This window comes from Scomber japonicus, chromosome 17 (genome assembly GCF_027409825.1).
Source record: "Scomber japonicus isolate fScoJap1 chromosome 17, fScoJap1.pri, whole genome shotgun sequence".
NCBI lineage: Eukaryota > Metazoa > Chordata > Actinopteri > Scombriformes > Scombridae > Scomber > Scomber japonicus.
The window spans coordinates 3,465,817-3,478,316 of NC_070594.1; the positions used below are offsets into that span (position 1 = coordinate 3,465,817).

Below are 12,500 nucleotides of genomic sequence, written 5' to 3' on the forward strand. Positions count from 1 at the left end.
GATGAAGTGAGGCAGTGAGAGAGAGAGAAGAGAGAGAAGAGGTGGATGAGGTTGAGCGACATGATTTTATTAAAAATATTAATTAATAAATCAGTAATTTGTAATCTGGTTTGCCTTCAAAGGAAAAGGTTTTATTTCAACTATTTTCTTTTAACAGAATGATTTTAAAAATGTCTGTTTGGATGCAAAAGATGTGCAGCTTTTCAAAATAAAAAGTAGTTTAATGTCCTGACATACCTCGTACCATATTATATTATATTATATTGTCTCCTGGGCCTGTGCAATATACTTGTGCAATTTAAAATGCAATCTACACTTCTATATAGCTTTTATGCTCTTTCTTTTTATTTCTAGAGACGTATATGTTTTATGTGTCTTTCTTGTGGCGGCAGCCGAAGGTGGGGACCTTGGTGGTCCGATCCTCGGCTGCAGAAGCTAGCTCTAGGGACGTGGAACGTCACTTCTCTGGTGGGGAAGGAGCCTGAGCTGGTGGTCAGCCTCACCTCGACGCACAGCAAGGGCTCTGGAACCAGTCTCCTCGAGAGGGGTTGGACTCTCGTCCACTCTGGAGTTGCCACTGGTGAGAGGCGCCGGGCAGGGGTGGCAATACTTATTGCCCCCCGGCTTGGTGCCTGTATGTTGGAGTTTACCCCGGTAGACGAGAGGGTGGCCTCCCTCCGCCTTCGGGTGGGGGGACGGATCCTGACTGTTGTTTGTGCCTATGGTCCAAACAGCAGCTGAGAGTATCCACCCTTCTTGGACTCCTTGGAGGGGGGTCTGGAGAGTCTCCCTCTGGGGATTCCCTCGTTCTGCTGGGGGACTTCAACGCTCACGTTGGCAACGACAGTGAGACCTGGAAGGGTGTGATTGGGAGGGACGGCCCCCCCGATCTGAACCCGAGCGGTGCGTTCGTCACAGATTGTCCATAACGAACACCATGTTCAAGCATAAGGGTGTCCATATGTGCACTTGGCACCAGGACACCCTAGGCCGCAGTTCGATGATTGACTTTGTAGTCGTGTCGTCGGACTTGCGGCCTCATGTCTTGGACACTCGGGTGAAGAGAGGGGCGGAGCTGTCAACTGATCACCACCTGGTGGTGAGCTGGCTACGATGGTGGGGAGGATGTCGGTCAGAGGTGGCTCGGGCATCTAGTCAGGATGCCTCCTGGACGCCTCCCTGGTGAGGTGTTCAGGGCCCGTCCCACCGGTAGGAGACCCAGGACACACTGGAGTGACTATGTCTCTCGGCTGGCCTGGGAACGCCTCGGGATCCCCCGGGAAGAGCTGGAGGAAGTGGCTGGGGAGAGGAAGTCTGGGATTCCTGCTTAGGCTGCTGCCCCCGCAACCCGACCCGGATAAGTGGAAGAGGACGGTAACTGAGTTTAAATATAGACTTTTCTGTATTTAGTTTCTTTAAAAAGGCAGAAAATGGAAAATGTACAACTGTACAAACTGTCTAATATATCTCATCCTGCATCAATCACAGTGTCAGTAGTTATTTTATTCATATCGCTCAACCTGACAGAGAGACAGAGACAGAGACAGAGAGAGAGAGAGAGAGAGAGAGAGAGAGAGAGAGAGAGAGAGAGAGAGAGAGAGAGAGAGAGAGAGAGAGAGAGAGAGAGAGAGAGAGACAGAGAGGAGAGAGAGACAGAGAGAAAGCAGGAGAAGGAAAGAGAAAGAAGGAGGTAAATGAGTCTGCAGCAGCCGTATCATGGTGTGCTGTTTGTGCTATCCTACCTGATCCCCTTCAGGAATATCCTGGATGGAAGAAGGAGGAGGAAGAGAGGAGAGGAGGAGGAGGAGGAGGAGGAGGAAGAGGAGGAGGAGGAGGAGGAGGAGGAGGAGGAAACGTTCACAGGACAGAGAGAAAACACGTCAACAGCTACAGTATGGACACGGCCATGTAACACACACACACACACACACACACACACTTTAACACACACACTATGACACACACACACACACACTATGACACACACACACACACACACACACACACCACACACTATGACACACACACATGGTCATGGTTCACAATGTAAAGCCGTATTAAATCTCTCTTTAAATTAACATTAAAACAAATATTAAAAAAAAAACACTTTTAAAGATGAACTGAACTCTGACATCACCACATTCAAAGGTTGTATTTTATTTTGGCGGGGTGTTTTTGGGTTATTTTTATGAGTTTAAAGGCAGTGGAGGTTTACATGTTAGAGAGTTTAGAAATAAAATGAAATAAAACGAGTTAGATTATTAAGGAGAACTCAACGATGTGTGAAGCTGTATAAAAGGTTCATGCATCAGGTCGTTAAATAAAAGGAATGAATGTCAAAATAAAATTTAACAGTAGTTTAGAGACTTTAAACAAAGAAGGTGCCAAAAAAATCGTCCATCGCCCTCACTAGTCTTCCTTCCTGTCCTTTCCTTCCTCGCTTTCTCTCGCCTTCCCGCCTTCCTTCCTCCCTTCCTCCTTTCCTTCTTCCTCCCTCCCTCCCTCCCTCCATCCTTCCTCCCCTCCTCCCCCCCTCCTTTCCTTCCTTCTTCCCTCCCATCCTTCCTCCCTTCCCTCCCTCCCATCCTTTCCTTCCTCCCTCCCTCCCTACCTTCCTTCTTCTCCATCCTTTCCTTCCTCCCTCCCTCCTTTCCTCCCTTCCCTTCCTCCCTCCTTTCCTTCCTTCCCCCCTTCCTCCCTCCCCCCCTCCTTTCCTTCCTTCTTCCCTCCCATCCTTCCTCCCTCTCTCCCTCCTTTCATTCCTCCCTCTCTCCCTCTCCCTCTCTCCCCCTCCCCCTCCTTTCCTTCCTTCTCCTTTTTCTTCCTCTCTCCCTCCTTTCCTTCCTTCCCCCTTCCTCCCTCCTTTCCTTCCTTCTTCCCTCCCTCCTTTCCTTCCTTCTTCCCTCTCCCATCCTTCCTCCTTTCCTTCCATCTCCCTCCCTCCCTCCCTCCTTTCCTTCCTTCCTTCCTTCTTCCTCCATTATTCCTCCCTGCTTTCCTTCCGTCTTTCTTCCTCCCTCCTTTCCTTCTTCCTTATTTCCTCTGTCCTTCCCTCTTTCCTTCCTCCTTTCCTTCTTTCTTCCTCCCTCCCTCGTTCCATCCAATAAAGTCTATCATGCTCTGTGTGTAGTTGTGTTAAAGAGTGTGATCTTGTGCTCGTTTCCTGTTTTAAAGGGTTAATAATATCTTGTGTTGTGTTGGATTAGTGGGTTTATACTTAGAGTTAATTAATCTCCTGACTAACAAACTGAAGCTTCACAACGCTGGAACTTCCCCACATTCCTCCAGAGTTAAAACATATTTCTGCTGAAACTCTATAAAACTTCAAATATCTTACTACACACACACACAGAGTAGACACACACACACACACACACACACACACACACAGACACACACACAGAGACACACACACACACACACACACACACACACACACACACACACACACACACACACAGAGACTGAAATAGCTTCTTACAGTCTGCCGTGTGTGTGGGTGTATATGTGTGTGTGTGTGTGTGTGTGTGTCTGTGTATAATGTGTGTAGTGTGTGTGTGTGTGTATAATGTGTGTTTGTGTGTGGATAATGTGTGTGTGTGTTTTCTGTCATAACTTAGCTGCATACCAGCGGTGATGAATAGCTGGCAGAGAGCTAAACAAATAAAACATTTTAGTTTTATTGAGTCTGAGAATGAAAGAAAAGTCAAATCCTGTGTTTCTCTATGAATCTGAACTTCATTATTCTGCTTTAAGAAACATTTAAAAGCAGTTAATGATGTGACGTGTTAATGATATCAGACTTAATTTATGCCTGTCATAATAATTATTTACTTATCGTATAATAACGTAATTATCAGTTGTATAATTTTATCTTCAAATGACAATAATATCAGTTTTAGACAATATAAAGTAGTTACAGACAGTTACAAGTGACAATAATCAGAGATACAAACAGTCATTTTGAAATTTAAGACTGGACTCATGACTACAAACGAACCAAATTAGAAAACGAAACGATAGAAGTGCAGTCTTTCTTTAAAATAAAATAAAGTTTAGGAAAGGAAAAGTAACAAGTGTAGCAGATTGACAACGAACTTCTGCCATATTGGATATAATGAAGAAGGTGCTTAGCGGGGATTTTATGATTTGCGAGAAATGGCTAAAGTTGCAGGACGAAAACTCCACAGCCCTATATGAGACTACTTGGAGTACGACTTACTGATAGATGAGATTAAATATGATGAGGACTGATGGGAACATTTGTGGCATAAAACTAAAAAAGGGAAAAATCCCACAAATTTGAAAAGTTCATCTTCGTGATTAAAGAATGAAATTAAAAGGACTTGATGATAAACTATATTTAGTGTCAGACATCCTTTCATCCTTTTCAGCGTCTACAAGTCAAGGCTTTCTCTTAATACCTGAAAAACTAAAACTAAACTGAAACTAGTCAATTCCTTCAAAATAAAACCGAACTAAAAACTAGTCAATTCCTTCAAAATAAAACCAAACTAAAACTAGTCAATTCCTTCAAAATAAAACCAAAATAATACTAGTCAATTCCTTCAAAATAAAACCAAACTAAAACTAGTTAATTCCTTCAAAATAAAACTAAACTGAAACTAGTCAATTCCTTCAAAATAAAACCGAACTAAAAACTAGTCAATTCCTTCAAAATAAAACTAAACTGAAACTAGTCAATTCCTTCAAAATAAAACTAAACTAAAACTAGTTAATTCCTTCAAAATAAAACCAAACTAAAACTAGTCAATTCCTTCAAAATAAAAAACACACTAAAACTAGTCAATTCCTTCAAAATAAAACCAAACTAAAACTAGTCAATTCCTTCAAAATAAAAAACAAACTAAAACTAGTCAATTCCTTCAAAATAAAACTAAACTAAAACTAGTTAATTCCTTCAAAATAAAACTAAACTCAAACTACTCAATTCCTTCAAAATAAAACAGACCTAAAACTAGTCAATTCCTTCAAAATAAAACTGAACTAAAGCTAGTCAATTCCTTCAAAATAAAACCGAACTAAAACTACTCAATTCCTTCAAAATAAAACCAAACTAAAAACTAGTCAATTCCTTCAAAATAAAAAACAAACTAAAACTAGTCAATTCCTTCAAAATAAAACCGAACTAAAACTAGTCAATTCCTTCAAAATAAAAACCAAACTAAAACTAGTCAATTCTTTCAAAATAAAACTGAACTAAAACTGGTCAATTCCTTCAAAATAAAAAACAAACTAAAACTAGTCAATTCCTTCAAAATAAAACCAAACTAACATTATCACGTTATACCAGGCTTCACACCACATGCATATAAAACAGGAAGAGACAAAAAGACACGAGACAAAAGTAAAAGAGATGACGGAGGGTAAAAACTGTGGAGAGAAAAAACTCACAAACCAAACTACGAGGAGTCGTTGTGAGGTAGTTTATAAGAAAACAGTTAACAGGAAGTAGTAAATAAAACACCAGTTACAAAAATAAAAGGTTATCAATGTGTTAAATACATGAGTTAGAGTTTAATGAGGGTGAAGGGGTAGTGCTGGGCGGCTTCCTGTCTGAGCTTTCAAAATAAAACTTTTGTTATTGTGCTCTTCTTATTATCATGAACCTTCCTGTCGTTCTCTCGGGTCACATTGACCCCGTCTGTTTTGACTGTTCCTTTCTCCCTCCTTTCCTTCCACCCTTCCTTCCTTCCTTCCTTCCCTCTTTCCTTACTTCCTTCCTTCTTTCCACCCCCTCCCTCCTTTCATTTCTTCCGTTCCTTCTTCCTCCTTTCCTTCCCTCTTTCCTTCCTTCTACCTCCTTTCCTTCCTCCCTTCCTACTACCTCCTTTCCTTCCTCACTTCCTTCCTACTACCTCCTTTCCTTCCTCCCTTCCTTCCTACTACCTCCTTTCCTTCCTCCCTTCCTTCCTACTACCTCCTTTCCTTCCTCCCTTTCTTCTTCCTCCCTTCCATCCTTTCTTCTTCCTCCCTTCCTCCTTCCCTCCCTCCCTCCTTTCCTTTCTGCCTTCCAATACCGTGATATTCTTCCTCCCTCCCTTCCTTCCCTCTGTCCTTCCTTCCTTCATCCTCCCTTCCATCCTTCTTCCTCCCTTCCTTCCTTCATCCTCCCTGCCTTCCTTCCTTTTCCTCCTTTCCTTCCTTCTTCCTCCTTTCCTCCTTTCCTTCCTTCTTCATCCCTCCCTCCTTCCTCCCTCCCTCCCTCCCCTCTTTCCTTCCTCCTTCCTCTCTCCCTCCCCTCTTTCCTTCCTCCTTCCTCTCTCACTTCCCTCTTTCCTTCCTCCTTCCTCTCTCCCTTCCCTCTTTCCTTCCTCGTCCCTCCCTTCCTCCCTTCCTCCCTCCTTTCCTTCCTGCCTTCCATCCTTCCAATACCGTCATATACCGTGAAACAACCGCTTTTATTTTGAAAAACACAGTGTGGTACACATTTTTTTGATCCTACCGCCCAGCACTAAGTGAAGATGATGCAGAAATGAATCGATGACGTCATATATTAGATATTTAAAGTGTGGGTACTGACCTGGATGACTCCCTCCATCATGCTCACCATCTTGTTGACGATGGCGATGACTTTGTGCGTGCGCTCCGACGGCGAGGTGTCGGGCCGGTAGGCGGGAGACAGGACGAAGCGGCAGGCCATGTACAGCACGTAGGTGGGAGACAGCTTGAAGTGGACCGTGGAGCTGTTGGTGTAGTTGATGATGGCCGACAGGAACGTGTCTTCAGCTAGGAGGGAAACACACACACACACACACACACACACAGAGTTAGATATTTAGACACACATCCGAACGTCTATGGTAAAAGTCTAAATCACGATTAATTGAACCTGTCTTCTGTTCCTTCAATCTTTCTTTCTTTCTTTCTTTTTACTTCCTTCAGTCCTTCCTGTCTTTCTTCTTTCTCTTTCCTTCCTTCCTTCCTCCCTTCGGTCCTCTCTTTCTTTTTCCATCCTTCCTTCTGTCTTCCCTTCCATCCATCTGTCTTTCATTCTGTCCTTCCTTCCTTCCATCTCTTTCAATCTTTCCTTCCTTCCTTCCTTCCATCTGTCTTTCCTTCCTTCCTTCTGTCCTTTCTTCCTTCCATCTGTCTATCCTTTCTTTCTTTCTTTCTTTCTTTCTTTCTCTCCTTCCTTCCTTCCTTCTGTCCTTTCTCCTTCCTTCCTTCCATCCATCCATCTGTCTTTCCTTCCTTCCTTCTGTCCTTTCTTTCTTTTTTTCTCTCTCCTTCCTTCCTTCCTTCCTTCCTTCTGTCTTTCCTTCCTTCCTTCCAGCTGTCTTTCCTTCCTTGTTTCCTTCCATCTGTTTTTCCTTCTTTCCTTCTGTCCTTTCTTTCTTTTTCCTTCCTTCCTTCCTTCTGTCCTTTCTTCCTTCCATCTGTCTTTCCTTCTTTCCTTCTGTCCTTTCTTTCTTTCTCCCTCCTTCCTTCGGTCCTTTCTTACTTTCTCCTTCCTTCCTTCCATCTGTCTGTCTTTCCTTCCTTTCTTCCTTCCTTCTATCCTTCCTTCTGTCCTTTCTTTCTTTCTCCCTCCTTCTTTCCACCTGTCTTTACTTCCTTCTATCTCTTTCCTTCCTTCCCTCCACACAGGTGTATTTAGACCAACACTCACACGTCTACTGAGGAAGATACAGATTTATATTAATACTCTAAAGTCAATATGATCTGAACTAACCTAAAAATAAGAGATATTGAAGCTAGAGCTGGGAGATTATGGCAAGGAGGGAGGATGAAGGAAAGGAAGGAAGAAGAAGGAAGGAAGGGAGGAAAAGGGAAGAAGGAAGGAGGGAGGAAAGGAAGGAGGGAAGGGAGAGAGAAAGGAAGAAGAAAGGAAAGGAGGAAGGAAGGAAGGAGGGAAGGGAGGAAAGGAAGGAAGAGAGGAAAGGAAAGAAGAGAGGAAAGGAAAGGAAAGAAGGAAGGAAGGAAAAGAGGGAAGGGAGAAAGGAAGAAGAAAGGAATGGAGGGAGGAAAGGAAGGAAGAGAGGAAAGGAAAAAAGGAAGGTCGGAGGGAGGAAAGAAGGAAGGAGGGAGAGAGAAATCTCTATCTTTTCTTCCTTCCTTCTGTTTATTTTATTGTTATAGACCTGCAGCTTTCTTCTTCTTCTTCTCCTCCTCCTCCTCCTCCTCTTCCTCCTCCTCCTCTTCCTCCTCCTCCTCCTCCTCGTGGTATAAACCAATCCAACAGCATCACTCTCTCTCTCTGTTTAGTTTGTCTGGTTCAAGTATTTGATGTCAAACTGGTTGCAGCTGCTCTAAAAGAGGCCTGACGAGTGTGTGTGTGTGTGTGTGTGTGTGTGTGTGTGTGTGTGTTTGGGAGGATGACGCACACACACACACACACACACACACTTTCCCCGGTACATTATAGGTACGGGACTCTATGACCAACCTAAAAACCTCCTTCTGACCTCCTTTAGCTGGAAAAACAGATGATCTCACACCAAACGCCAAATATATACTTAGTACACACACACACACACACACACACACAGAGAGAGAGACACACACACACACACACACACACACACACACACACACACACACACACAGAGAGAGAGACACACACACACACAGCGAGAGAGAGAGACACACACACACACACAGAGAGAGAGAGAGAGAGACACACACACACACACAGAGAGAGAGAGAGAGAGACACACACACACACACAGAGAGAGACACACACACACACACAGAGAGAGAGAGAGAGAGAGACACACACACACACACACACACACACACACACACACACACAGAGAGAGAGAGAGACACACACACACACACACACACACAGAGAGACACACACACACACACACACACAGAGAGACACACACACAGACACAGAGAGAGACACACACACACAGAGAGAGACACACACACACACACACACACAGAGAGAGACACACAGACACAGAGAGAGAGACACACAGACACACACACACACACACACACATAGAGAGAGAGAGACACACACACACACACACACACACAGAGAGAGACACACACACACACACACACATAGAGAGAGAGAGACACACACACACACACACACACACACACATACAGAGAGAGACACACACACACACACACACACAGAGACTCACACTCACACTCACACACACACATACACACACACACACACAGAGAGAGAGAGACACACAGACACACAGAGAGAGAGAGAGAGACACACACACACACACACACACACACACACACACACACACACACACACACAGAGTGAATAAGCAGTGTGTTAGCAGACAGAGTAAACAGCTGGAGGAGTTTAGAGGTAACGAGGAGAACGTGAGAAACATCAAGTCACACTAAATATAAACTGTCTCAAGCTTTTTATCAACAATTACGAATAAATTAACTAAATTAACTAAATTAACTAGATTAACTAGATTAACTAGATTAACTAAATTAACTAGATTAACTAGATTAACTAGATTAACTAGATTAACTAGATTAACTAAATTAACTAGATTAACTAGATTAACTAGATTAACTAGATTAACTAAATTAACTAGATTAACTAGATTAACTAGATTAACTAAATTAACTAGATTAACTAGATTAACTCAGAACATCTTTGTGGTTTTCACTGAATCTGATTAAAAAAGGAGGATTTTAAACTTCCTGTCGTCCTCCTGGGTCAAATTGACCCCATCTGTCTTTCCTTCCTCCCTCCTTCCTTCTTTCCGTCCTCCCTCCTTTCCTTCCTTCCTTCCATCTGTCCTTCCTCCCTCCCTTTTTCCCCACCTTTCCTTCCCTCCTTCTTCCTTCTTTCTTTCCACCCTTCCTTCCTTTCTTCTGTCCTTCATTCCTTTCTTTCCTGCCTTTCTTCTGTCCTCCTTCCCTCCTTCCTCTCTCCTCCCTCCCTTCCTCCCTTCCCTCCTCCCTTCCTTACTCCCTCCTTCCTTCTTTCCACCCTTCCTTCCTCCCTTCCTTCCTTTTTCTTTAATTTTTCCTTTGTTCTTCCCCTCCTTCCATACTTCTTTCCTCACTTCCTTCCATCCTTCCTTGCTCCCTTCCCTCCTTCCTTCCTCCCTCCCTCCCTCCTTTCCTTCCTTCCTTCTTCCTCCCTCCCTCCCTTCCTTCCATCCTTCCTTCCTCCCTCCCTCCTTTCCTTTCTTCTTCCTCCCTTCCTCCTCCCTCCCTCCCTCCCTCCCTCCCTCCTTTCCTTCCTTCCCTTCCTGCTTCCTCCCTCCCTCCTTTCCTCCCTCCCTCCCTTCCTTGATTTAATCTAATAATAAATGCATGTGTGTATGAGCTCAATCCTTAAAGACAGAAGTGAGCTTTTATATTATTAACAAAAGGAGTGTGTGTGTGTGTGTGTGTGTGTGTGTGTGTGTGTGTGTGTGTGTGTGTGTGTGTGTGTGTGTGTGTGTGTGTGTGTGTGTTAATAAGCAGCATAAAGAGAACATTGAGAGTCTTTAGTATATTTTAATGGATGTTCATGAGGAGACACGCAGCAGATCTGAGCTTCTGTTTGAACTTTCCTTCCTTTCTTTATTCCTCCCTCCTTTCCTTCCTTCCTTCCTTCCTTCCTTCCATCTTTCTTCTCTTCCTTCCTTCCTTCCTCCCTCCATATTTATTTCTTCTCTTCCTTCCCTCCTTCCTTCTGTACTTCCTTCCCTTACTCTCCACCCTTCCATCTTTCCTCCCCCCCTTCCTTCCTTCCTTCCTTCCCTTACTCTCCACCCTTCCTTCCTTCCTCCCTTTCTTCCTTCCTTCCTCCCTCCATCTTTCTTGTCTTCCCTCCCTCCCTCCCTCTTTCCACCCCTCCTTCCTTCCTTCCTTCCTCCCTTCCGTCTTTCCTCCCCCCCTTCCTTCCTTCCTTCCCTTACTCTCCACCCTTCCTTCCTTCCTTCCTCCCTTTCTTCCTTCCTTCCTCCCTCCATCTTTCTTGTCTTCCCTCCCTCCCTCTTTCCACCCTTCCTTCCTTCTGTCCACCCTTCCTTCATTCCTTTTGTCCTTCCTCCCTCCCTTCTTTCCTTCCTTTCTTTCTTCCCTTCCTCCCTCCTTTCCTTCGTTCCTTTCTTCCTTCCTCCCTCCATCCATCTTTCTTCTCTTCCTTCCTTCCTTTCCTTCCCTCCTTCCTTCCCCCATCTTTCTTTTCTTCGCTCCCTCCCTCCCTCCTTCCTTCCTTCCATCTTTCCTCCCCCCTTCCTTCCCTTACTCTCCACCCTTCCTTCCTTACTCCCTTTCTTCCTTCCTCCCTCCCTCCATCTTTCTTGTCTTCCCTCCCTCCCTCTTTCCACCCTTCCTTCCTTCTGTCCACCCTTCCTTCATTCCTTTTGTCCTTCCTCCCTCCCTTCTTTCCTTCCTTCCTCCTTTCCTTCCTCCCTTCCTTCCTTCCTTCCTTCCCTTACTCTCCACCCTTCCTTCCTTCCTCCCTTTCTTCCTTCCTTCCTCCCTCCATCTTTCTTGTCTTCCCTCCCTCCCTCTTTCCACCCTTCCTTCCTTCTGTCCACCCTTCCTTGATTCCTTTTGTCTTTCCTTCCTTCCTCCTTTCCTTCCTTGATTTAATCTAATAATAAATGCATGTGTGTATTGTACTCAACCCTTAAAGACAGAAGGAGGAGACGACATGATATTTCTGGAGTGTGTGTGTGTGTGTGTGTGTGTGTGTGTGTGTGTGTGTGTGTGTGTGTGTGTGTGTGTGTGTGTGTGTGTGTGTGTGTGTGTGTGTGTTAATCAGCAGCATAAAGAGAACATTGAGAGTCTTTAGTATATCTTAATGGATGTTCATGAGGAGACACGCAGCAGATCTGAGCTTCTGTTTGAACCTTTTTTTAGCCGCTGACATATTTAGAGTGATGAGACGCAGCGTGCTCTTCACTATATGTTTAATATGTTTAATATGGTCATACACTAACAGTAACAGTAACTGTAACAGTCAGTGTCAGTGTTCATAAACAACTAGAAAAGCAGGAAGGGAGGGAGGAAGGATGGAAGGAAGGAAGGACGGAAGGACGGAGAGAAGGAAGGTAGGAGGGAGGGAGGAAGGAAGGACAGAGGAAAGAAAGAAGGGAGGAAGGTAGGGGGGAGGAAAGAAAGAGAGAAGGAGGGAGGAAGGGAAGAAAGAATGAATGATGGAAGGAAGGAAGGAAGGAAGAAAGGAAGGAATGAATGATGGAAGGAAGGAAGGAAGGAAGGAAGGAATGATGGAAGGATGGAAGGAAGGAAGGAAGGAAGGAAGTAATAATGGAAGGATGGAAAGAAGGAAGGAAGGAAGGAAGGAAGGAATGAATGAATGATGGAAGGATGGAAGGAAGGAAGGACAGAAGGATGGAAGGAAGGAAGGAAGGAAGGAAGGAAGGAAGGAAGGACGGAGAGAAGGAAGGTAGGAGGGAGGGAGGAAGGAAGGGGGGAGGAAAGAAAGTTTTAATATGTTTAATATGTTCATACACTCAGTAACAGTCACAGTCAGTGTTCATAAAGAAACTAAAAGCTACTCTGCTCTTATTTTATTT

The 12,500-nt window shown here is 44.2% G+C and overlaps 1 protein-coding gene across 1 annotated transcript in view; it reads right to left on the reverse strand.

Annotated features, from left to right (window-relative positions):
- Positions 1 to 6,447: 6,447 nt before the first annotated feature.
- afdna (afadin, adherens junction formation factor a) overlaps positions 6,448 to 12,500 on the reverse strand; it is a 45,025-nt gene continuing 38,972 nt past the window's right edge. Inside the window, 1 exon segment of the mRNA XM_053337118.1 lies at positions 6,448 to 6,750. Within this exon segment, the coding sequence (XP_053193093.1) occupies positions 6,518 to 6,750 (233 nt within the window). The 3' untranslated portion in view covers positions 6,448 to 6,517.